The sequence below is a fragment of the Microcaecilia unicolor genome, chromosome 6 (genome assembly GCF_901765095.1).
Source record: "Microcaecilia unicolor chromosome 6, aMicUni1.1, whole genome shotgun sequence".
Lineage (NCBI taxonomy): Eukaryota > Metazoa > Chordata > Amphibia > Gymnophiona > Siphonopidae > Microcaecilia > Microcaecilia unicolor.
The window spans coordinates 25,833,975-25,859,891 of NC_044036.1; the positions used below are offsets into that span (position 1 = coordinate 25,833,975).

A 25,917-nucleotide genomic window follows, 5' to 3' on the forward strand; every position below is an offset into this window, starting at 1 on the left:
CAGCTGGTAGTCCTAGCCTCCTGAATCCTGAGCACGTCGGACAAGGCCCCCCCCCCCCCCTAAATTTTGGGGCCCTAGGCACATGTCTACTTTGCCTGTGCCTTAATCCGGCTCCGATGTAAAATTGCTTGCCTCCTTGTTACCGTGCATACTTTTATGCACATACCATTTAGGGTAATTTTATAACAGACCTTACATGCACAAAACAAGGGTTTACACATGAATACGTTTACAAAATTACGCCTACGTTTACATGATTCAAATGTGTGTTCAGGGGAGGGGTCTGTGCAGAGTCACAATAATGTACATGTGTATTTTATAAACTACACCAACTCCTGAGCAAGTGTAAATGTCAATGAGCTCATTTAAGGTCAATCAGATAGGCTATTTTAGCATCGTCTAGTAGCTTCATAAACACTAATGGGGGGCAGAACAAGGAGGGGCTCAGCTTAGATTAGTTTAATTCTCTTACAATGAAGTACCATCTCTGATCCTAGATCACTTAAACTTCATCCAGATATCTATTCAGGTTGTGTACTTAATGCCTCTAAACTCACTTCCCCAGCTTCTCTGGTTTGATGAGGATGTTGAAGTAGGTTTTCTTCAGCTGTTCTGTTATCATCCCATAAACAGCAGGGTTTGAAGTGAAATCAGCCAGGTGATCAATGATGAGCTGAAACAGCAGCTGGAAACAAAGACAAAAACCACACACATGTGTTGCCAATATCAGCAGGGTGAGACAAAGAGATCTAAGGAAGGAGTGTATGAAAATACCTTGAATGAAAAAAGTTAACAAGGAATTGAAACGAGAAAGAAAAATCTCGTTTACAAAATCTGTCACCAGGATCTGCCTCAGTGCTTGTCTCACTGAAAATGGACTAACCTCACATAGGAGACAGGTTGGAATAATTTGTTCTGAATAAAGACTGGGCTGGTTTGGGGGCACGATCCCTTTATAAAACGCCCAGGATTTAGGTATGGAGGAATGCTATGATGAAGTGAACCACGCCAGGAAGTGTCACTGTATATGGTACTAATCATAATGACACGGACAAGTACCAGGAAGAGAAGAATTTCAGTGCAGGCGCAAAGCACTGAAGGATCAAAGAAGGGATCTGACGTTATCAAAGCACAAAACTACAGAGTGTGAAGCAAAACATCCAGTTTCTCAGTACTTAAAGAGGTCCATAAATATTGTGCAAACAGACGCTGTCCAGTGATTTTGAATCTATCTAGCAACTATAAATCCATCATACAATAAACACATCAATGTACTGGTGAAACTTGTGTATTTCTACAGTGTGAATCACCAACTGAAGCGGAGATTACGAGTACTACTGTAAAAAAACAGCTACTAGATGAGTGCAGCACCATACAATCAGGATAAGAATTTTCCAACAGGCCACTGGGTGAAGGGAAAGTAGCTCTTGGTCTTTATGCTCCACTGCATTGTGAGGTTTATGGCCTTCTGGCATTTTAAGCCAATTGTATACCAGTGCTGAAAACAAATCATTAATGACAGCGGAGAGCAGAAACTTGCAGAATGAGGAATCTATTTAACTTACAGACCAGACTGCTAATATGCACTTTGCCATCTTGGTATTTCTTACTAATGAAAACGTGTCCTATGTATGGATAAATTCTGCTTTTTTTTTTCTTTTTTTTTAACACTGAGCCCTAATCATGTCTATCACAGAGTTCATTGGAGGAGTGGCCTAGTGGTTAGGGTGGTGGACTTTGGTCCTGAAGAACTGAGTTCGATTCCCACTTCAGGCACAGGCAGCTCCTTGTGACTCTGGGCAAGTCACTTAACCCTCCACTGCCCCATGTAAGCCGCATTGAGCCTGCCATGAGTGGGAAAGCACAGGATACAAATGTAACAAAAATAAAATAGATACTATTGGAGATTCTACATGGAATGTTGCTACTATTGGAGATATCTACATGGAATGTTGCTATTCCACTAGCAACATTCCATGTAGAAGGCTGCGCAGGCTTCTGTTTCTGTGAGTCTGACGTCCTGCACGTATGTGCAGGACGTCAGACTCACAGAAGCAGAAGCCTGCGCGGCCACATTGGTGATCTGCAAGGGCCGACTTCTACATGGAATGTTGCTAGTGGAATAGCAACATTCCATGTAGAATCTCAAATAGTAGCAACAGTGGAGGAGTGGCCTAGTGGTTAGGGTGGTGGACTTTGGTCCTGGGGAACTGAGGAACTGAGTTCGATTCCCACTTCAGACACAGGCAGCTCCTTGTGACTCTGGGCAAGTCACTTAACCCTCCATTGTTTGTCCCCATGTAAGCCGCATTGAGCCTGCCATGAGTGGGAAAGCGCGGGGTACAAATGTAACAAAAATAAAAAAAATTTAAAAAGTGCTCAGGAATGTAAAAGCTGAAAGATGGTACTAACAGAAGTGTGATTGAAGATTTCAGTTTTATTCAAAGCAGAATGGGAATACTGAGTGCCAATTAGAGCTGTGAGGGAGGCTGTGTATGTCCATGTGCATGTGTGTATTTGATAGCTTGAATTTGTTTGCTTTTAATTGTGACAAATACTGCCGTTTGCAAAAGTGATAGAGCAGGTTTGTGGTGAAATGAGTGTGAAAAAAAACAGAAGGCAGATTTAAGTGAAATGAGATGTGGGAACAGAAAACATCTTGCTGCATCTGACCTAGTCAAACATGCCTTTCTTTTAACGCTACAAAATAAATTGGTAATTCTCCTGCAACAGGAAGGATAAAAACAGGGTGGGTGCAAGTGTTTTAATGCGCCCTAGGTGAACTTTCAGGCTTGACTCTCTCACCTCCCAATTAACTTTCAGCCATGAGGACCCTACCCAGAGATAACTAAACACAATACCACCCCTCCCAGAACAATCCTGCAAAACTTGCATAATTTGACCCCAAACTTTTTAAATACATTTTGTTCATATACTGAAGGCCAAATTGATCAGCCATTTATCTGGTTACTTTGGGCAAAAAGTTATGTGCTAATGGTTCTTTTGAGTATGATTGGGTGCCAGGACCTATATTGCTTTGAATGTAGTTGCCCTTTTCCACCCCCATCAGAACCAGCCACCCTAGGCTTACACCTAGTTTGCCTAATGGTTAAGCTGGCCCCCGGATAAAAAAGGAAAATCAGCAATATAAGAACATCTTCTAAAGAATACAGAACATCTTCTAAAGAATACAGGTTGCTATTTGCTTAGAGGAGTGATTCTGAGCAACTTAAACTCAGAGCCTGATATTCAAATGGGTGTTAGTCAGGCAAGAGAGGCTCCTGCTCAGTTCAGGGACGTAGCCAGACAGCGGATTTTGGGTGGGCCTAGGCAAGAAGTGGGTGGGCACCAAGTGTTCTCCCCCTCCCACCAAAAAAAAGATCTCAGCTGGTGGGAAAATGCTTCTCTCGCCACCTTGGCAGCCTGCAGCAGGCATGTGCTGAAAACTGAGCATGCGCTGTTGCCAGTATCATGGAGAGTAGCGTTTTCATTACCATCAGGGGGAACTCTTCAGCTGGTCGAGCTTGGGATCCCCATCAGCTACCGCTAAACATGTGCTACTGTTGGGTGGGCCTGAGCCCTAAGTGGGTGGGCCCTAGCCCACCCAGGCCCACCTGTGGCTACGCCACTGGCCCAGTTAAACCCGTCTTAGCTGGCCATCTGCTAATATTCAGTACCACTGAATACTGCCTCTGACCTGGTTAGTGCTGGGGTGGTCTCAGTTGGAGCTTGGCTGGCACTTCACCGGTTTACAGTGATATTCACACTGCTAACTGTTAAATAACTGCATAATGTCAAGATAGCAAGAAAAGAGTGTCCTAAGCTAACCGGTGTGAAGAGTAAGGGGCTGTCCTGTCCTGGGTAGGCCACTAGGTGGCGCTGTTCCCATAGAAATGGGGGGGGAAAGGTCCAGGTCATGTCATTATTGAGGAGTCCACCAGGGGAGCCAGTAGGGGAATGTCCAGATGGAGGTTGCTAGGACCACAGAGAGTCCTGGGCTAGAAACAGGTGTAAGTTGTTATGGGCTGGGTCCTGCCTGGAATTAGGGGGAAAAGCCTAATGGGGTGGATAAGCTAATCAACCTCCTTATACCTACCTGACTTTGTGAAAGGAAAGAGAAGAGAGAAGCTGGGACCTGGCAGCTTGAGGAAGAAGATCCCCTTGAAGGTGCTGGCTGAACTCTGTGGACTTTTTGAAACTATCTGCTGAAAAGGAGACAGCTGTACTACCAGCTGAGAAAGTCTTTGAATGAAAAGTAAAATCCTTTGGTTGGGCTAGTTTGAACTGTTTGAGGCACTGCTTTAAGTATGGAAAGGGTTTAATTAGAAGACTCTGAGTAACTGCCTTTTTGCTATGTTTAAGTTGAAGAAGAAATGTTTGAGGGGAAGCAGAAATAAGCCATGAAGATGATGTTAAATGGCAACTAATAAAGCCCTTTGCTTATAAGAAGCCTGATGTTGGTGAACATTTGTGAAGGAAGCTAAGCAGGGTCAGCCCTGGCCAGGTCCTGGGAAGGGTGACCAGTTCACACCGGACACTGGTCTGAATATTGGCCAGTACCAGGTTAACTTCAGGTAACTGCACTTATTCTGATACGCAATGAGACAGAGCCCAGACATGGCCCGGCACTGAATATCCAGGCTTAATTTAGCTGCAGCTATCAGCAGTTTAAAAACTACCGACCACTGCGGGCTGAATATCAGGCCCTTAGTTTTCTAGATTGTTATCTTCACAGTAGATTACTTGACGTGATGGTCAGCCCCTGGATTTTGGAAGACAGTGCCCAACATATTCACTTCCTTCTTCATTAGTCAACTCTCCATTCCAGACAGCATGCACAGGTGGCATAGGGAATTCTTACCAGACCTATCAGCTGAAGAGATATCTGCTCTTAAGAGGGGTGTCAAAGTGATACTCTAACAACAATTTAGTATTTCTAGACCACCTTTCCAATTTTAGCTTGTGCAGATTCCTACTCCAATAAGCATAAGAGCAAAGTAGGTACTACTACTACTCAACATTTCTAAAGCGCTACCAGACTTACGCAGCGATGTACAGTCAAAAGAATGTTAGCAGGAAAAGAAGGATTTGAATCCATTTCCCTGGTTTGCAGGTCACTACTCGAACCATCAGGCCACTCCTCTAGTCCGTGGCCAACCAAAACACTAGCAACTGTCTTCACCATCTCTCCAGGCTCAAGCTCACAGCCTCCACAGTATGTCCAAGTGCAGAAGAACCTGCCAAATTAAAACTGAACCCAAATCCGCTGTACTGCGGTGAACAGTTTTATGATCTGAACCGCTGGGCCTGTCTAGTTCTAATTCAGGTTTCTTTTATTACACAGTGGCTAAGTTTTACACATTTGATACACAAAAGATTCACGTTACAAGGAACACACCTGTGATTAAAAAGTTAATGAAGGAAAATCAAGACGAATACTCACCCCTAGTTTATGGTTGAATCCTTTCACTTTAATGATCAAACCATGTTCTCCAGTTACTAGCTTGTAGTCCAGCTGAGCAACATCTGCCTCATATGCAGGTTCAGCAAGGTTGTGAGCCAAGATGTTCACAAAGATGTCAAATAGCACCAGACTGCAAAAAAAGAAAACAAGGAAGTTGGAAACGTGCTCACTGGTAATGCTGCATGCACAGAGCGAGCTTCATAGTATTTTTACGGGGTAATGACAACAGTCGAACATCCAGACGTTCCAAACGATCATCTTGTTGTGGAACTGCAGTAAATCTCTCTCCTCTCCAATGTCGTTACCATGTGGCCATGCACAGTCAGTGGATAGATGTGTATGCATGCAGACAGACACGGAGGTGGCTCATATGCACTTTCTTTGATTAAAATGAAATGTGCCAAAAAAAAACATAAGCACTCCTTTATATGAACATTTATCAGCACTACTGCATAATTTATTGCTGGAAGTTTCAGGGTCAGAACATTTAAAAGAAAAAAAGAAAAAAAAAAAAAGATCTTTCCAACTTCTTTCCAGGAAGGCTGTCACAAATGAACCCCAACCCTCAATGACCGAGAATTAGAAGAGGACTCCTTTGAGGCCAAACCCTCCAGCATCGCTTGAAAGCCATCAGAAGCCATCTCTCCGTTTTCTAGTGGCCCAAACATAGCACGTCTATCACATTTTTATTTTATTTATTTATTTATTGCATTTGTATCCCACATTTTCCCACCTCTTTGCAGGATCAATGTGGCTTACAATACATCATGAATGGTGGAATTATATTAGAAAACTAGTAAAAGAAGCCCGTTTCAGAGCAAATGAAACGGGCGCTAGCAAGGTTTTCGTCGCCAACACCCCCGTGGCCCCCTCCCTGGGCAACCCCTTCGTTGTTCTGGCAATGCTCCGCCCCCAACGTCATGACGTTTGACGCGAGGGCGGGGCCCGGAGAGATTTCCCACCCCCCCGCCTCCCTCCCTGCCAACCCCTTCGTTGTTCTGCCATTGCTCCGCCCTCGAGGGCGGGGCCCAGAGCGATTTGCCACCCCCCGCCTCCCTGCCTGCCAACCCCTTCGTTGTTCTGCCATTGCTCCGCCCTCGAGGGCGGGGCCCGGAGCGATTTCCCACCCCCCTGCCTCCCTCCCTGCCAACCCCTTCGTTGTTCTGCCATTGCTCCGCCCTCGAGGGCAGGGCCCTGAGCAATTTTGGTGGCTTCACCACCACGAACCTTCAAACCTTTTTGAAGGAAGTCAGAGCTTGGCTTCACTGACGTCAGTGTCCTCAGAACGTGGAGGGTGAGTTTTATTATAGTAGATATACAATTAGTGTTACAGAAGGATCTTGGGTAACATGATAATGCTAAAACATGATACATAGTAACATAGTAGATGACGGCAGAAAAAAACCCGCACGGTCCATCCAGTCTGCCCAACAAGATAAACTCACGTGTATACCTTACCTTGATTTATACCTGTCTTTTTCAGGGCACAGACCGTATAAGTCTGCCCACCACTATCTTCGCCTCCCCACCACCAACCCCTTTTCCCCCCACCGGCTCCACCACCCAATTTCGGCTAAGCTTCTGAGGATCCATCCTTCTGCACAGGATTCCTTTATGTATATCCCACGCATGTTTGAATTCCGTTACCGTTTTCTTCTCCACCACTAACTATATAGTAGTATAACAAGCAACTATTATAAGACAGTTCTAAATATATGTGGAGGAGTTGTGTATATTCACATTGGTTGATCTTTGTGGTATGTCTTGTTAAAGAGATGGGTCTTCAGTAGTTTGCGGAAGTTCGTTAGTTCGTAAATCGTTTTTATGTTGCGCGGCAGTGCGTTCCATAACTGTGTGCTCAAGTAGGTAAAGTCTGACGCATGCATTAGTTTGTATTTTAGACCTTCGCAGTTAGAGAAGTGTAGATTCAGGAATGTGCGGGATGATCTTTTGACATTCCTGGGTGGTAGGTCTATCAGGTCTGACATGTAGGCTGGTGCATCTCCATGTATGATTTTGAGAACTAGAGAGCATATTTTGAACGTGATGCGTTCTTTAAGTGGGAGCCAGTGTAGTTTCTCTCATAGGGGTTTAGCACTTTCATATTTTGTCTTACCGAATATGAGTCTGGCTGCAGTGTTCTGGGCTGTTTGAAGTTTCTTGATTATTTGCTCTTTGCAGCCAACGTAGAGTGCGTTCTCCGAGGATAAGCAGGCTGCTTGTTCTCACTGATGGGTGACGTCCACGGCAGTCCCTCCAATCGGAACACTTTCTAGCAAAGTCCTTTGCTAGTCCTCGCGCGCCGATGCGCACCGCGCATGCGCGGCCGTCTTCCCGCCCGTGCCGGCCAGTCTTCTTTTGTCCGCGCTCGGTACGGTCGTGTTTCGCCGTAAGCGCCCCAAAGTTGACCTCGCGCGTCGTTTATCGACTTCGTTCTTCAAAAAAAAAAAAAAAAAGGTGTCAGAAGGAGACCTTTATGGTTTTCTCCCTTCCCGTACTTCTAGTTTTGCCCCGGTAAGTTTTCTTTCGTCGTCGGAGTAGGCCCTATTTAGGCCTCGGTCGAAGTTTTTCTTCCCCCTATTTTTGTGGTGCCATTTTCGCCATTTCTAGTTTTGATCTCGCCGGCGCGATTTTTCCGCCCATGACATCGAAGTCTTCCAGCGGCTTCAAGAAGTGCACCCAGTGCGCCCGGGTAATCTCGCTCACTGACAGGCACGCGTCGTGTCTTCAGTGTCTGGGGGCTAGACACCGCCCTCAGGCCTGTAGTCTGTGTTCCCTTTTGCAAAAGCGGACTCAGGTAGCGAGATTAGCCCAGTGGAACGTTTTGTTCTCGGGCTCTTCGTCGGCATCGGGAGTATCGACTGCTTCGACGTCGTCGGCGCCCGGACCTTCATCCTCGCCCCCGATTGCATAGAGTGCATCGAGGCATCGGCCCTCTGCATCGGGGCGACATCGGAGGGCTGCGTCGGCGGTATCGAGACCTCCTCGTCTGCTGATGTCGTCGGACGGTGGTGCTTCGTCTGGAGGGCTGTCCATTCCCCTGCTGGTGGCGGTGAGCCTTTGGGTGGGTCTCCCCCTACCCTGAGGGCTCCTGCGGTACAGCCCCCCCGAGACCGACCCTCTTCGGCCTCGGCCCCGAGGAAGAGACGGCTGGATTCTACGTCCTCCTTATCGGTGCCGGGAAGCTCCGGTGACGTGCTTCGTTCCAAAAAATCCAAGAAGCATCGTCACCGGTCCCCTTCCCGTGTCGGCACCGAGAGCTCTGGGTCGCCGAGGGAGTCGGCACCCAGTAAGCATCGGCACCGAGAGGACCGCTCGCCCTCTGTTCAAGAGGTGTCGATGCGCTCCCCTTTGGACAGCCCGGAACAGCCTCCACGCCCGGAACAGACTCTGACATCAACTCCTGCATCGGCTTCCATGTCTTTTTCCACAGCCGCTCTGCACGAGAGCCTCCGGCCCATTCTCCCAGAGATCCTGGGAGAGCTGTTGCGCCCTACCCCTCCGGTACCGGGGGTGCTTGCGCCACCGGTACCGTCGAGCGAGGCGCCGGCTGGCCCATTGTCCGGGGTGAGGTCTCCGACATCGGTGCCGCTTGCGGTACCGAGTGTGGTAGCCTCCCAAGAAGGCTCCCTGACTACGTCGGCGGAGGGAGCTTCGCCGGTGCGGGCGAGGGAGTCTACCTCTCGACGCTCCCACCGTGGCCGTGGTTCCACGGAGTCGAGCCGGGCACGGTTGCAGACACAGGTCCGTGAACTTGTGTCTGACACCGATGGTGAGGCCTCGTGGGAAGAGGAAGAAGACATCAGATATTTCTCTGACGAGGAGTCTGAGGGTCTTCCTTCTGATCCCACTCCCTCTCCTGAAAGACAGCTTTCACCTCCTGAGAGCCTGTCTTTCGCTTCCTTTGTCCGGGAGATGTCTACGGCCATCCCCTTCCCGGTGGTTGTGGAGGACGAGGCCAGTGCTGAAATGTTTGAGCTCCTGGACTATCCTTCTCCACCTAAGGAAGCGTCCACAGTACCCATGCATCATGTCCTCAAAAAGACATTGCTGGCGAACTGGACCAAGCCTCTAAGTAATCCCCACATTCCCAAGAAGATTGAGTCCCAGTACCGGATCCATGGGGACCCAGAGCTGATGCGCACTCAGTTGCCTCATGACTCTGGAGTTGTGGATTTGGCCCTAAAGAAGGCCAAGAGTTCTAGGGAGCATGCTTCGGCGCCCCCGGGCAAAGACTCTAGAACCTTGGACTCCTTTGGGAGGAAGGCCTACCATTCTTCTATGCTCGTGGCCAAGATTCAGTCCTACCAGCTCTACACGAGCATACACATGCGGAACAATGTGCGGCAGTTGGCGGGCTTGGTGGACAAGCTCCCCCCTGAGCAAGCCAAGCCATTTCAGGAGGTGGTCAGGCAGCTGAAGGCGTGCAGAAAATTCCTGGCCAGAGGGGTGTATGACACCTTTGATGTTGCGTCCAGGGCCGCTGCTCAAGGTGTGGTGATGCGCAGACTCTCATGGCTGCGTGCCTCCGACCTGGAGAATAGAATCCAGCAGCGGATTGCGGACTTGCCTTGCCGTGCGGATAATATTTTTGGAGAAAAAGTCGAGCAGGTGGTAGAGCAGCTCCACCAGCGGGACACCGCATTTGACAAGTTCTCCCGCCGGCAGCCTTCAGCCTCTACCTCTACAGGTAGAAGATTTTTTGGGGGAAGGAAGACTGTTCCCTACTCTTCTGGTAAGCGTAGGTACAATCCTCCTTCTCGACAGCCTGCGGACCAGGCTAAGCCCCAGCAAGCTCGCTCTCGTCAGCAGCGTGCGCCTCAGCAAGGCCCCTCGGCTCCCCAGCAAAAGCAAGGGACGAACTTTTGACTGGCTCCAGCAGAGCATAGCCGACATACAAGTGTCAGTGCCGGGCGACCTGCCAGTCGGAGGGAGGTTGAAAGCTTTTCACCAAAGGTGGCCTCTCATAACCTCCGATCAGTGGGTTCTCCAAATAGTCCGGCAAGGATACACCCTCAATTTGGCCTCAAAACCTCCAAATTGTCCACCGGGAGCTCAGTCTTACAGCTTCCAACACAAGCAGGTACTTGCAGAGGAACTCTCCGCCCTTCTCAGCGCCAATGCGGTCGAGCCCGTGCCATCCGGGCAAGAAGGGCTGGGATTCTATTCCAGGTACTTCCTTGTGGAAAAGAAAACAGGGTGGATGCGTCCCATCCTAGACCTAAGGGCCCTGAACAAATATCTGGTCAAAGAAAAGTTCAGGATGCTTTCCCTGGGCACCCTTCTCCCCATGATTCAGGAAAACGATTGGCTATGCTCTCTGGACTTGAAGGACGCCTACACGCACATCCCGATACTGCCAGCTCATAGACAGTATCTGCGATTTCAGCTGGGCACACGTCACTTCCAGTACTGTGTGCTACCCTTTGGGCTCGCCTCTGCGCCCAGAGTGTTCACGAAGTGCTTGGCTGTAGTAGCAGCGGCACTTCGCAGACTGGGGGTACACGTGTTCCCATATCTCGACGATTGGCTGGTGAAGAACACATCCGAGGCAGGAGCCCTGCAGTCCATGCAGATGACTATTCGCCTACTGGAGCTACTGGGGTTTGTGATAAATTATCCAAAGTCCCATCTTTTCCCAGTGCAGAAACTCGAATTCATAGGAGCCCTGCTGGATTCTCGGATGGCTCGCGCCTATCTCCCAGAGACGAGAGCCAGCAACTTGTTGTCCCTCGTCTCGCGGGTGCGAGCGTCCCAGCAGATCACGGCTCGGCAGATGTTGAGATTGCTGGGCCACATGGCCTCCACAGTTCATGTGACTCCCATGGCCCGCCTTCACATGAGATCTGCTCAATGGACCCTAGCTTCCCAGTGGTTTCAGGCTGCTGGGGATCTAGAAGACGTGATCCACCTATCCACGAGTTTTCTCAAATCCCTGTATTGGTGGACGATTTGGTCCAATTTGACTCTGGGACGTCCTTTCCAAATTCCTCAGCCACAAAAAGTGCTGACCACGGATGCATCTCTCCTGGGGTGGGGAGCTCATGTCAATGGGCTTCACACCCAAGGAAGGTGGTCCCTCCAGGAACGCGATCTGCAGATCCATCTTCTGGAGTTACGAGTGATCTGGAACGCTCTGAAGGCTTTCAGAGATCGGCTGTCCCACCAAACTATCCAAATTCAGACAGACAACCAGGTTGCCATGTATTACGTCAACAAGCAGGGGGGCACCGGATCTCGCCCCCTGTGTCAGGAAGCCGTCAGCATGTGGCTCTGGGCTCGCCGTCACGGCATGGTGCTCCAAGCCACATATCTGGCAGGCGTAAACAACAGTCTGGCCGACAGGTTGAGCAGGATTATGCAACCTCACGAGTGGTCGCTCAATTCCCGCGTAGTGCGACAGATCTTCCAGGTGTGGGGCACCCCCTTGGTAGATCTCTTCGCATCTCGAGCCAACCACAAGGTCCCTCAGTTCTGTTCCAGGCTTCAGGCCCACGGCAGACTGGCATCGGATGCCTTCCTCCTGGACTGGGGGGAGGGTCTGCTGTATGCTTATCCTCCCATACCTCTGGTGGGGAAGACTTTGTTGAAACTCAAGCAAGACCGAGGCACCATGATTCTGATTGCTCCTTTTTGGCCGTGTCAGATCTGGTTCCCTCTTCTTCTGGAGTTGTCCTCCGAAGAACCGTGGAGATTGGAGTGTTTTCTGACCCTCATCACACAGGACGAAGGGGCGCTTCTGCATCGCAACCTCCGGTCCCTGGCTCTCACGGCCTGGATGTTGAGAGCGTAGACTTTGCCTCTTTGGGTCTGTCAGAGGGTGTCTCCCGCATCTTGCTTGCTTCCAGGAAAGACTCCACTAAGAGGAGTTACTTCTTTCTGTGGAGGAGGTTTGCCGTCTGGTGTGACAGCAAGGCCCTAGATCCTCGCTCTTGTCCTACACAGACCCTGCTTGAATACCTTCTGCACCTGTCTGAGTCTGGTCTCAAGACCAACTCTGTAAGGGTTCACCTTAGTGCAATCAGTGCATACCATTACCGTGTGGAAGGTAAGCCGATCTCAGGACAGCCTTTAGTTGTTCGCTTCATGAGAGGTTTGCTTTTGTCAAAGCCCCCTGTCAAGCCTCCTACAGTGTCATGGGATCTCAATGTCGTTCTCACCCAGCTGATGAAACCTCCTTTTGAGCCACTGAATTCCTGCCATCTGAAGTACTTGACCTGGAAGGTCATTTTCTTGGTGGCAGTTACTTCAGCTCGTAGAGTCAGTGAGCTTCAGGCCCTGGTAGCCCAGGCCCCTTACACAAAATTTCATCATAACAGAGTAGTCCTCCGCACTCACCCTAAGTTCTTGCCAAAGGTTGTGTCGGAGTTCCATCTGAACCAGTCAATTGTCTTGCCAACATTCTTTCCCCGTCCTCATTCCTGCCCTGCTGAACGTCAGCTGCACACATTGGACTACAAGAGAGCATTGGCCTTCTATCTGGAGCGGACACAGCCCAACAGACAGTCCGCCCAATTGTTTGTTTCTTTTGATCCCAACAGGAGGGGAGTGGCTGTGGGGAAACGCACCATATCCAATTGGCTAGCAGATTGCATTTCCTTGACTTATGCCCAGGCTGGGCTGGCTCTTGAGGGTCATGTCACGGCTCATAATGTTAGAGCCATGGCAGCGTCGGTAGCCCACTTGAAGTCAGCCACCATTGAAGAGATTTGCAAAGCTGCGACGTGGTCATCTGTCCACACATTCACATCTCATTACTGCCTGCAGGAGGATACCCGACGCGACAGTTGGTTCGGGCAGTCAGTGCTTCAGAATCTGTTCGGGGTTTAGAATCCAACTCCACCCCCCTAGGCCCATGTTTGTTCTGTTCCAGGCTGCACTCTCAGTTAGTTGGTAAATTTTTTAGGTCAATCTCAGTTATGTCCTCGCCGTTGCGAGGCCCAATTGACCATGGTTGTTGTTTTGAGTGAGCCTGGGGGCTAGGGATAACCCATCAGTGAGAACAAGCAGCCTGCTTGTCCTCGGAGAAAGCGAATGCTACATACCTGTAGAGGGTATTCTCCGAGGACAGCAGGCTGATTGTTCTCACAAACCCGCCCGCCTCCCCTTTGGAGTTGTGTCTTCCCTTCTCTTTGTCTTGCTACATATGAGACTGGCCGGCACGAGCCGGTTCGGGCGGGAAGATGGCCGCGCATGCGCGGTGCGCATCGGCGCGCGAGGACTAGCAAAGGACTTTGCTAGAAAGTGTTCCAATTGGAGGGGCTGCCGTGGACGTCACCCATCAGTGAGAACAATCAGCCTGCTGTCCTCGGAGAATGCCTTCTACAGGTACGTAGCATTCGCTTTGCAGTAGTCTAGATGACTGAGCACCATTGATTGTACCAGGTTACGGAAAACAATCCTTGGGAAGAAAGGTCTTACTCTTTTTAATTTCCACATTGAGTGGAACATCTTCTTGGTTGTGTTTTTCACGTGGTTCTCGAGTGTTAGGTGTCGATCGATGGTAACTCCAAGAATTTTTGGGGTATCCAAAATTGGAAGGTTCAGATTTGGTGTGTTAATGGCGGTAAATTTGATCTTATTATGTTGAGAGGTATGTATTAGGCACCCTGTCTGAGAAGAAGCTGGCTTCTGTAGCCAGAGCATCAATGTATTTTATTTATTTATATATATATTTATTTGGATTTTGCTCACACACTTTTTCAGTAGTAGCTCAAGGTGTGTTACATTCAGGTACACTGGGCATTTCCCTGTCCCTAGAGGGTTCACAATCTAAGTTTGCACCTGTGGCAATGGAGGGTTAAGCGACTTGCCCAAGATCACAAGCAGCAGCAGTGGGATTTGAACCGGCCACCTCTGGATGTCAAGATCAGTGCTTTAACCACCAGGAGAAGTCCTGGGTTAACATGTCAAGACCCCCTTCTGCCACTGACTCTCTGGATAATTATCTGCCTATGCCTCCAAGACCCTCATAGAAATCAAGCCATGTCTTACTCTGGTATTCCCAGTCAAACATTTAAAAAGGAGACAATTTTATATAAATGTGTGCCGTGTACTGTGAAGGGGGTGGCCAATCTGTGGAAGAGAACTTCAGTATGGACCTGGACTCAACATGGAGTCAAACCTATGGGGCTTAGCTTTCCTTTGTTGTTTACTGGGGATGCAGATGAAGAAGGAGACTGTTGCCTGAAGACTCTTGGGGGGGGAAGAATGACTCTCTGTCTTCAGCTGAGATGTTAGGCCAAATAGAATACTGTACTACTGCTGGTTTGATTATGTTTTTATTTAACTGCAAACCGTCTTGAGCTTTTGGTTATGATGGTATATAAAAATTAGATATTGGTATTATTATGCAGTTTTAAGTTTGGGGCTGGGAAGGTGGGGCGATACTCCGCCAAGAGGCAATCTGCATAGTTCCAGTCTGAGAAGCTTGGATAGCATTGGACTCAATTTGTCATGAAACTATTAGGGGGATGTGCTACTATAGGTACTACTCCCGCTTGTGACTGCCTGACCCTGCAACTTGAAGAGTGCTTCCATAGCCACCTTTTCTCCTCAGGCACGCTGGCCCAAAACAATCTCTTCAGGAACCCAGATGAAAAGAGAAAAAAAAATATGTAGACTTGCCATTCACTGGTTTTCCCCATGTCACAGGTTCATTTCTCTAGGAAGAGCTGTGTTGGAAGTTGATTAGGGATCAGGTCAATGAGGCTGGGGGGAGAGGAGGAAGGGATTCCTGTGACTTATTTCTCAGATTTTGCCCTGGCGCTATCAAAATAATTCCTTTTTATATTTTTAAAGTGGCAGAGCATCACCACATAATTCTGGTCCTCCCTGCTCAACTGAAACCCGGCCCTTTGACCTATACAGGAGCTGCAAAGTCTGCCGGTCGCCATATTTTGGAGACAAAGAAATACTGAACGCCTCAGGCTACACAATACCCTTATAGGGCACAGCCCACAAGCCTTCAGTCTCTGTCTCCATCTGCTGGTAGGAAGACACAACCCACAAGTCTTGGACTAGTCTGGTATGCACGCTAAGGAATGTTGTTTTTTTTAATCATCAGAGTGTGAAACGTACAAAGGTATGAAAACTTTTAAAAGGCAGAGTACTGACAAAATTGTATGTTTTAAGGCAAATTTTAAGTTAACAACCCCACCTTCTGAGTTTCTGAAAGGGTAATTTGTAAGCTTAACTACCTATTCTACAAGTACTACCTATTCTACTGCTAACACCAAAGTCAACCTACAGCATAACAGCTCTCTGCTCTTCAGTTATAAGGTAGCATTCTCTCTCCTACCTGTGCATTTGCATGTTACTGCTACCATCACAGGCAGGTTCCTTTTTTTTCATTATTTTGTATCTTTCAGTTGGAAATTTATTAAAATATCAAAAACAAAACATATTTCTTACTTTTCTGGTGACTGCTGTATCAAAGGTGATATCAAGTGGAAACGTACATATGCTGGAAAAAAAAAACATTTATTTAAAGTTAATTTAATAGCCCAACAATAGACCTTATGGTTCTTCTGAACGTCCCCACCCTCACCTTAAAATACCACACGTAGGAAGGTTCAAAGAATAATCAGCATCATTTTTTCAATTTTTAATCTGTGGTTTGTTTATAGTTTATTCATAGCTTGATATACCACTCAATCCAGCAAACAGATCAAGGAGATTTACAAAAATAAAATTAGTATAAAAATAGAAAAGAATGCCAAAATTTGAATAGTATTTTGTTTTTTTGTTTTTTTTTAATTTTTAGAAGTCTTTATTGAGCAAAAAGAACATGTCAGAACATATATAACTCGGCTCAATACAACATATTCCAAGTGAGCCCCACACAACATAACTTAATATACATGAAGTATCGTATAGTGTCTTTGGCCTCACCATATTCACCTTGTGTACTTCATATTTTTAATCCAGTTTTGTAATACCCTCTCCCCCCCTCCCCCCCAGCACCCCTGTACCCTCCCTCGAAGTATTTTGTTTTTTAATCCTACATTCAAACAGAGAGGAACAAATAAAAATGGTCACTCTACATGTCAGGACTAATACCCCATTCGCTGATAGCATTGCCACAGCGCCAAAGGCCAAACTGAAAAAATTTGTTTTTAGGATTATTTTGAATTTTGCATAAGAAGGTTCTGATCGAATATGTGTTGGAAGATCATTTCACAGTTTAGGGTCTAAAAAGTAGAAGGTAGGACTTCTAGTGGACTCGTGGAGGGGCATAATCGAACGACCATCTCCACGGGCGTCTATCTCCAAGAACGGGTACGTGAAGGGGCGGGACAGACCGTATTTTTGAAAAAGATAGGCATTCATCTTTTGTTTCAATAATACGGTTTGTGCTGGGCAAATGCATCGGATTTGGGCGGATTTGAGCTGGGCGTTATCGTTTTTCAGCAATAATGGAAACCGAAGGCGTCCAGCTCAAAAACGAACAAATCCAAGGCATTTGGTTGTGGGAGGGGCCAGGATTCGTAGTGCACTGGTCCTCCTCACATGCCAGGACACCAACCGGGCACCCTAGGGAGCACTTATAAAAAGTAAAAAAAAAAAAAAAAAATTAAAATACCTCCCAAGTCCATAGCTCCCTTACCTTGGGTGCTGAGCACCCCAAATCCCCCCCCCCCCCCAAACCCACTGCCCACAACTCTACACCATTACCACAGCACTTATGGCTGAAGAGGGCACCTAGATGTGGGTACAGTGGGTTTTGGGGGCGGTTTGGAGGGCTCCCATTTACCAGCACAAGTGTAACAGGTAGGGGTGGGGGGATGGGCCTGGGTCCACCTGCCTGAAGTCCACTGCACCACCTAACAACTGCTCCAGGGACCTGCATACTGCTGTGATGGAGCTGGGTGTGACATTTGAGGCTGGCATACAGGCTGGAAAAAAAAAAAAGGTTTTTTTTTGGGTGGGAGGGAGTTAGTGACCACTGGGGAAGTCAGGGGAGGTCATCCCCGATTCCCTCCGGTGGTCATCTGGGCAGTTGGGGCACTTTTTGGGCACTTGTTCGTGAAAAAAAGGGTCCAGAAAAAGTGACCCAAATTCTTGCTTCTGGCGCCCTTCTTTTTTCGATTATCGGCCGAGCGCGCCCATCTCTCCTCGGCTGATAAACACTCCCCCAGTCCCGCCTTCACCACGCCTCCGACATGCCCCCGTCAACTTTGTCTGTTCCCACGACAGATTGCAGTTGAAGATGCCCAAAATCGGCTTTCAATTATACCAATTTGGGCGCCCACGGGAGAAAGGTGCCCATCTCCCGATTTGGGTCGAAATATGGGCGTCTTTCTCTTTCAAAAATGAGCTGGATAGTGAATCTATCTAGAAATGTGTAAAACCAAATGGTGCGAGTCAAGTGATCGAAGAGCTCTTGTTGGGGCACAGGTTATTGTGAGTTCTTAACCTTACTATGATAAATCAGAGAACTGGCTGAATATTACAGTGGAGAAATTAGGTCTTACCTGATAATCTTCTTTCCATTAGTTCTCTTTAGACTTTCCTCATATGGGAGGAGTTCCATTCCCTTTATCACTTTGATCGCTTTTCTTTGAACCTTTTCTAATTCCGCAGTCCAGCTCCTCAGTATTTACACGAACAAGCAGCAAAGAGAAACTCAGAATAAACACAACTTTAAACAACTCACTAACCTATTACTACCAGAGAAGCAAACGTGTGGACCTCTCTCATCTCTGCACAACTTGTAGAAAATAAGTGATATGCAGGAAGAGCCATGCAAGGCGACAGTCGATTATCTGACTCATTACTTTGCATAGATCAGACATCTCAGAAACCTTGGGTGGGTCTCTGGAATAGTGGGAAGGACTAATGAAAAGAAAATTATCAGGCAAGACCTAATTTCTCCTTCTATTACGCAACTTCCCACTATTCCAAAACCTGTGGGATGTTCAAAAGCAATCCCTAGAGTGGGTGGAATCCTGGCGCTGCTGTCCTGAGGACCAAAGCTCCACAACTGGCTTCCAAGTGCATTGCAACATCCACCCAAGTAATGCTTGGCAAACGTATGCAGCATCAACCATGTCGCTGCTGCCTTGCAAATAACCACCAGAGATAGTAAGGTAGACTCTGCCTGGGATGTTGCTGTATGCCTCGTAGAATGAGTCCGCAAGATCTGAGGAGCCTGCTTCCCTGCAAACAAGAATTCTGATTCAAGAGTCTCCTTCAGCCATCTAGCAACTGTGGGCTTGGAAACCCCGAGGCCAAGCCTCTGTTTATTAAAAAGCAGTCTGTCCGATTTGCAAAACTCATTTGTGAATTCCGGATATCTAATTAGGACTCTACGCCAATCAAGAAGCTTCAAGGAAGAATACTGAGCCTCTTCGTCCTCTCTGCAAAAGGACAAAAGCTCCACAGATTGGTATCCCCTCACCATACTGTTTTTTCCCTCCTCTTTTCTGTCCCCTCACTATACTGTTTTTTCCCTCTTCCCCCTCTTTCCTGTCAATATTGTAGTTCTACTCCAGCTCCTTTTTGTTTCTATGTCATACTGTATGTCCTCTCTTCTCTTTTTAGATTGTACGCCGCCCAGATGGCTTGTTCTGTTGGGCGGGACAGAAAGTCTTTAATAAACCTGAAACATTTCATCTCAACCAATTTCGGAAGAAAGGAAGGAACCGTAAGCAGGGAGACCTCTGCCTCCAAAAGGTGAAGAAAGGGATCCTGACAAGAGAGAGGGCTTGAAGCTCTGAAAGCCTAAGTTCCAACGCAACAGCCACTAAGAACACTGCTTTTAGTGCAAGATCCTTCAAGGAGGCCTCCTGGAGTGGCTGAAAAGGAAGCATCTAAAGAGCACGAAGGACTAATTAAGGTTCCACTCTGGACACGGCATACCAAAGAGAGGTCACAAGCAGCCTGCTCCACACAAGAATCCAACGATATCCAGGTGAGCTGCAAGAGACATCTTCTATAGTCAGCCCTGAAACAGGCCAAAGCCGCAACTTGAACTTTTAGAGAACCCAATGCGAATCCTTTCTGAATACCTGCCTGGAGAAATGCTAATATGAGCATGATCTGAGCAGAGAACACCAGCCCCTGAACATCCTCCATACCCTCGCATACGCTATGGATGTAGAGCATTTCCGAGCCTGAAGCAAGGTAGCATATGACCAAATTAGAATAACCTTTTCCTCTTAACCGAGCCCTTTCAATAGCCAAGCTGTAGCACCAAAGGGGCACGGATCCTCTGTGAGCACTGGACCTTGCTTCAGTACATAAGTACATAAGTATTGCCATACTGGAACAGACCAAAGATCCATCAAGCCAAGCATCCTGTTTCCAACAGTGGCCAATCCAGGTCACAAATACCTGGCAAGATCCCCAAAAAGTACAAAACATTTTATACTGCTTATCCCAGATATAGTGGATTTTCCCCAAGTCCAATTTAATAATGGTCTATAGACTTTTCCTTTAGGAAGCTGTCCAAACCTTTTTTAAACTCTGCTAAGCTAAGGTAACCGCCTTTACCACATTCTCTGTAATTACACATTGAGTGAAGAAAAATTTTCTACTATTTGTTTTAAATTTACTAATTTGCAGCTTCATCACATGCCCCCTAGTCCTACTATTTTTGGAAAGCGTAAACAGATGCTTCACTTCTACCCGTTCAACTCCACTCATCATTTTATAGACCTCTATCATATCTCCCCCTCAGTCGCCTTTTCTCCAAGCTGAAGAGCCCTAGCCGCTTTAGCCTTTCCTCATAGGGAAGTCGTCCCATCCCCTTTATCATTTCCGTTGCCCTTCTCTGCACCTTTTCTAAATTTAACTATATCTTTTTTGAGATGTGGCGACCAGAAATTAACACAATATTCAAGGTGCGGTCGCACCATGGAGCGATACAAAGGCATTATAACGTCCTCATTTTTGTTTTCTATTCCTTTCCTAATACCTAACATTTTATTTGTTTTCTTAGCTGCAGCAGCACACTGAGCAGAAGTTTTCAACGTATCATCATCGATGACACCTAGATCCCTTTCTTGGTCAGTGACTCCTAACGTGGAACCTTGCATGAGGTAGCTATAATTCGGGTTCCTCTTTCCCACATACATCACTTTGCTCTTGCTCACATTAAATGTCATCTGCCATTTAGACACCCAGTCTCGTAAGGTCCTCTTGTAATTTTTCACAATCCTCCCACGATTTAACTACTTTAAATTTGATGACGACACAAAGTTATTCAATTACCTCACTAATTACTCCCATCTCTAGGTCATTTATAAATATGTTAAAAAGCAGCGGACCCAGCACAGAGCCCTGGGAAACCCCACTAACTACCCTTCTCCATTGAGAATACTGACCATTTAACCCTACTCTGTTTTCTATCTTTTAACCAGTTTTTAATCCACAATAGGACAGTACCTGCTATCCCATAACTCTCCAATTTCCTCTTGAGTCTTTCATGAGGTACTTTGTCCAACGCCTTCTAAAAATCCAGATACACAATATCAACCAGCTCACCTTTAGCCAGTAGAATGTGTACCTGCAGAAATCGGAGAGGACTTCAGTCCAGCAGTCGAATCAGGTCTGGGTACCATGGCCTCTGCGTCCACGAGAATTATTTGACCCCGGTGCAATACAATCCTTTTCAACATGCAGCCTACCATGGGCCGAGGAGGGAAGACATACAGTAGATGTGCATCTGTCCAGAGCTGCAGGAGGGCACTGATCCCCACCGATCCCGGTACTTTCTGATGGCTGAAGAACTTGGGCACTTTGGCATTTCTTTTCATTGCCATCAAAGTAGAAAATCCCATTGGTCCACTATCAGCTGAAACCCCTGGCTGAATAGTTCCCATTCTACCAGGTCCAATGAGTGCCTGCTGAAAAAGTCTGCCTCCACATTCAAGGACCCAGTGATGTGAACTGCCTACAAGCACAGAAGATTTTTCTGCGCCCAACTTATGAGGGAGGTCGCCTCCACTGCCGTTGGATGACTGTAGGTCCCACCTTGCTTGTTGATATGTCACCGTCATTGCATTGTCAGAGAAAACTCAGACTGGGCCCACCATGTCAGAAAGACAGTGAAGTTGCATATGGCATTCCGCACTCCCCTGAGCTCCAAGCAATTTATTGACCACAGACTCCTGTTCCGTCCAGATGCCCTGTGCCAGATGGAACTTGTAATAAGCTCCTCAATCCTACTTGCTGGCATCCGTTGTCACCACCCCCATTGTGCTAACAGAAAGAGCTTTCCGAAGGTCAAACCCCTGGGAGATAATCACCGCTGCATACTCAGTCTGGCAACCAGCATCCCAGGAAGATGAAGGTCATACTTCTGTGGCATTGGAGACCAGCAGCAGAAGAGATTCCTTTAATGACCAGATATGAGCCCTTGCCCCTGGCATCACTTCCATTGCCGCGGTCACTGACCTCAGAACCTGAACGCAGTGCAAGACCCTGGGCCTGCCTAGACTGAGGAGAAGACGAATCTGTTGAACCAGCTTCGACCTCCTGCGCTCTGTGAGGAAGAACCTGTCCTGTGCCGAGTCAAACAGAACACCCAGATACTCCTGCATCAAACTGCATACCAGCCCTGTCAGAGTGCCCAACGACCCCAGCATATTCGGATGCTGCACCAAATCTGAAGATGTGCTGTTTCCTCTGCGTCCCATTGGATTCCCGGCTTACATGTACTGCAATGCCCCAACGCCGGCCAGTGGGTCTCAAAACGGTAACACCACAACTCCCTCCTCGGAAGTCACCATTCACCCCGACTGTTACAAGTGCAGCACAACATGTCCCAAGCGGTGGGTCAGGACTCCACCCCTGCACCAAGTAGAACTTGCAGCCCTCCAAGCGGTTCCGTGTCAAATGTTAGTCGGACTTACTACTGCCAGCTCCTCCCCCAAGCTCACAATCTACACAAGTCTTACACCAGATGAGAATAGCTCAGGACTAATACTCTGTCCCAAACTCTCCAGAAAACCTCTTTCCTTCTCCTTTTTTTAAGGTGGTTATTCTGGAAAAGGAGAGCTCCACAGGAAACAGGGGAGAGGTGAAGGTAGGGAAGAAGTAAATTTGTGGGGCACCAGGCCCAGGGATCTGAAGACTTCCAGATGACTCTGTAGACTCAAGCCACCTGCAAAGCTCAACTGGGGACCAGCTGACCAACTGGACCAGGAGCAAATCACTCAGAACCAGAGGCTGAAAAATGTATCCATCCACCTGCTGGAGTTAGAAAATACTGAGGAGCTGGACTGGATGTCAAGAGAGTTGTGTCCCAGCTCGGTTTTCAGTTCTCTAGCTCCACCTACTGGTTGATGGACACAACTATCTTACAGGTTCTGGAACAGTGGGAAGCTAAGTAGTGTAATGGAAAAGTCTTTTACCTTTTGGAATCTTGAACTTGTTATCCTTCCTGTACCACAAGCAGCCTTGTTGCGAGTCTAATATTTTGACAGGATACTCTGTGTCAGGACAGTCAGAGGCCCTCAGGGCAAAATCAGTAGCTGAGGAGAAATTAATACATAGGTATATCAGAATTTCATGCAAAAAACAGAGAACACATAAATATTGTACTGCACTAAAATTTTGCAACTGCATTTTAACCTCTCTAATGTCGAATGGAGACTATTAACAACCAGTACCATTAACAGCCCTGACTTGGCTCTTCTAGATGAAGAGAGACACTGGACACAAATGTACAGTGGTGGAAATAAGTATTTGATCCCTTGCTGATTTTGTAAGTTTGCCCACTGACAAAGACATGAGCAGCCCATAATTGAAGGGTAGGTTATTGGTAACAGTGAGAGATATCACATCACAAATTAAATCCGGAAAATCACATTGTGGAAAGTATATGAATTTATTTGCATTCTGCAGAGGGAAATAAGTATTTAATCCCTCTGGCAAACAAGACCTAATACTTGGTGGCAAAACCCTTGTTGGCAAGCACAGCGGTCAGACGTCTTCTGTAGTTGATGATGAGGTTTGCACACATGTCAGGAGGAATTTTGGTCCACTCCTCTTTGCAGATCATCTCTAAATCATTAAGAGTTCTGGGCTGTCGCTTGGCAACTCGCAGCTTCAGCTCCCTCCATAAGTTTTCAATGGGATTAAGGTCTGGTGACTGGCTAGGCCACTCCATGACCCTAATGTGCTTCTTCCTGAGCCACTCCTTTGTTGCCTTGGCTGTATGTTTTGGGTCATTGTCGTGCTGGAAGACCCAGCCACGACCCATTTTTAAGGCCCTGGCGGAGGGAAGGAGGTTGTCACTCAGAATTGTACGGTACATGGCCCCATCCATTCTCCCATTGATGCGGTGAAGTAGTCCTGTGCCCTTAGCAGAGAAACACCCCCCAAAACATAACATTTCCACCTCCATGCTTGACAGTGGGGACGGTGTTCTTTGGGTCATAGGCAGCATTTCTCTTCCTCCAAACACGGCGAGTTGAGTTCATGCCAAAGAGCTCAATTTTTGTCTCATCTGACCACAGCACCTTCTCCCAATCACTCTCGGCATCATCCAGGTGTTCACTGGCAAACTTCAGACGGGCCGTCACATGTGCCTTCCGGAGCAGGGGGACCTTGCGGGCACTGCAGGATTGCAATCCGTTATGTCGTAATGTGTTACCAATGGTTTTCGTGGTGACAGTGGTCCCAGCTGCCTTGAGATCATTGACAAGATCCCCCCTTGTAGTTGTAGGCTGATTTCTAACCTTCCTCATGATCAAGGATACCCCACGAGGTGAGATTTTGCGTGGAGCCCCAGATCTTTGTCGATTGACAGTCATTTTGTACTTCTTCCATTTTCTTACTATGGCACCAACAGTTGTCTCCTTCTCGCCCAGCGTCTTACTGATGGTTTTGTAGCCCATTCCAGCCTTGTGCAGGTGTATGATCTTGTCCCTGACATCCTTAGACAGCTCCTTGCTCTTGGCCATTTTGTAGAGGTTAGAGTCTGACTGATTCACTGAGTCTGTGGACAGGTGTCTTTCATACAGGTGACCATTGCCGACAGCTGTCTGTCATGCAGGTAACGAGTTGATTTGGAGCATCTACCTGGTCTGTAGGGGCCAGATCTCTTACTGGTTGGTGGGGGATCAAATACTTATTTCCCTCTGCAGAATGCAAATAAATTCATATACTTTCCACAATGTGATTTTCCGGATTTAATTTGTGATGTGCTATCTCTCACTGTTACCAATAACCTACCCTTCAATTATGGGCTGCTCATGTCTTTGTCAGTGGGCAAACTTACAAAATCAGCAAGGGATCAAATACTTATTTCCACCACTGTATTTTCTCTCCCCTGCTATATGACTTGGCCCTGAAAACTTTTGTACAGACAAGATTATCCCTTTGTAGATCTTTAAAACAGCCTAGATATAATAAGGAGCATTATGACACAATGCCTCGTATATCACTAGGAGAATTTTATTTTACTTATCATTCAATGCATAGCCAATACAAGTTCATAAGTTGTGATATTATATGATGGGGGTGCCTGTAATTAATCGATGCATTCCGAGTGACCTGAAATGGTCCAAGGCTTGAAGCAGGAAGACCAAGACAAAGGGAATTAAAGTACTCTAACTCTGTAAGAACTATACTCTGTAGAACAGTCCTAAAGTAGGAAGATGAAAGCATGGGCTTCAACTCGCTCAACAGGCGAATATAAATTCGTATACAAGGTGTGCTGTTTAGCATTTAAAGCTCTTTGAGGGATAGGACCACATTATTTCATGTGGCACCTGCAACAATATATTCCCAGGCGTCAGTTACAGTCAGGTGTTGCTGGGAATTTGACACTACCCACTGTTGGGTCTCGTTTGGACACAGATGTCTTGTTTTTCTAGTGTGGCGCCTAGTGTGGGTATAGAATAAATTGCTAGGGGTACTTAAAAGGGTTCAGAATTATGTTCTGTTTAGGAAGCCATTGAAAACCTGGTTGGTTGCACCATATTTTTGTAGTTTATCTTAATGCTGGGGGTAGGAGATTGGGGGACGGTGTAGATCTCTAGATGGGGCAAATTCTTTGTATCCTATGTTGTACTGCCTTTGCTGAAAATGCCGGCTTATAAAACTTTGTATTAAATTTAAAACCTACTGTAACTGAATGTACACTGCTTCAATAGATTCTGGGCTTGTAGATGATATATAAAATATTTAAAAAATAGATAGATATGCTTAAATGTAGCTAAATCTAAAGCGAGCTCCTTCAACTTTCCATTTCAGTGGAATTTTAAAGAAATTAAACACCGGGGGGGGGGGGGGGGGGGGGGGAAGGAGGGCGAGGGTAGGCTGGAAAAGCTTTCATATTTGGTGACCTGGGGAAAGGGGGGCGTAAGAAACCAGGCCTCCTATACCTCTGTCATTTAAGTTTGGATGTGTTATCGGGATGCGGGTTGGGAGAGATAGAGGATTGTTGGGTTTATCATACAAAATTGAGAAGGTTTCACTCTATTTGTTGAACATTTTAT

The 25,917-nt window shown here is 47.1% G+C and overlaps 1 protein-coding gene across 1 annotated transcript in view; it reads right to left on the minus strand.

The window, feature by feature from the left end:
• NRDC (nardilysin convertase) overlaps positions 1-25,917 on the minus strand; it is a 137,145-nt gene that overhangs the window by 39,496 nt on the left and 71,732 nt on the right. The window contains exons 18-21 of the mRNA XM_030205933.1: positions 22,825-22,944; positions 15,878-15,929; positions 5,444-5,594; positions 558-685 (exon numbers count right to left, since the gene is read on the minus strand). Of these exons, the coding sequence (XP_030061793.1) occupies positions 558-685; positions 5,444-5,594; positions 15,878-15,929; positions 22,825-22,944 (451 nt within the window). The remainder of the gene's footprint in view (positions 1-557; positions 686-5,443; positions 5,595-15,877; positions 15,930-22,824; positions 22,945-25,917) is intronic.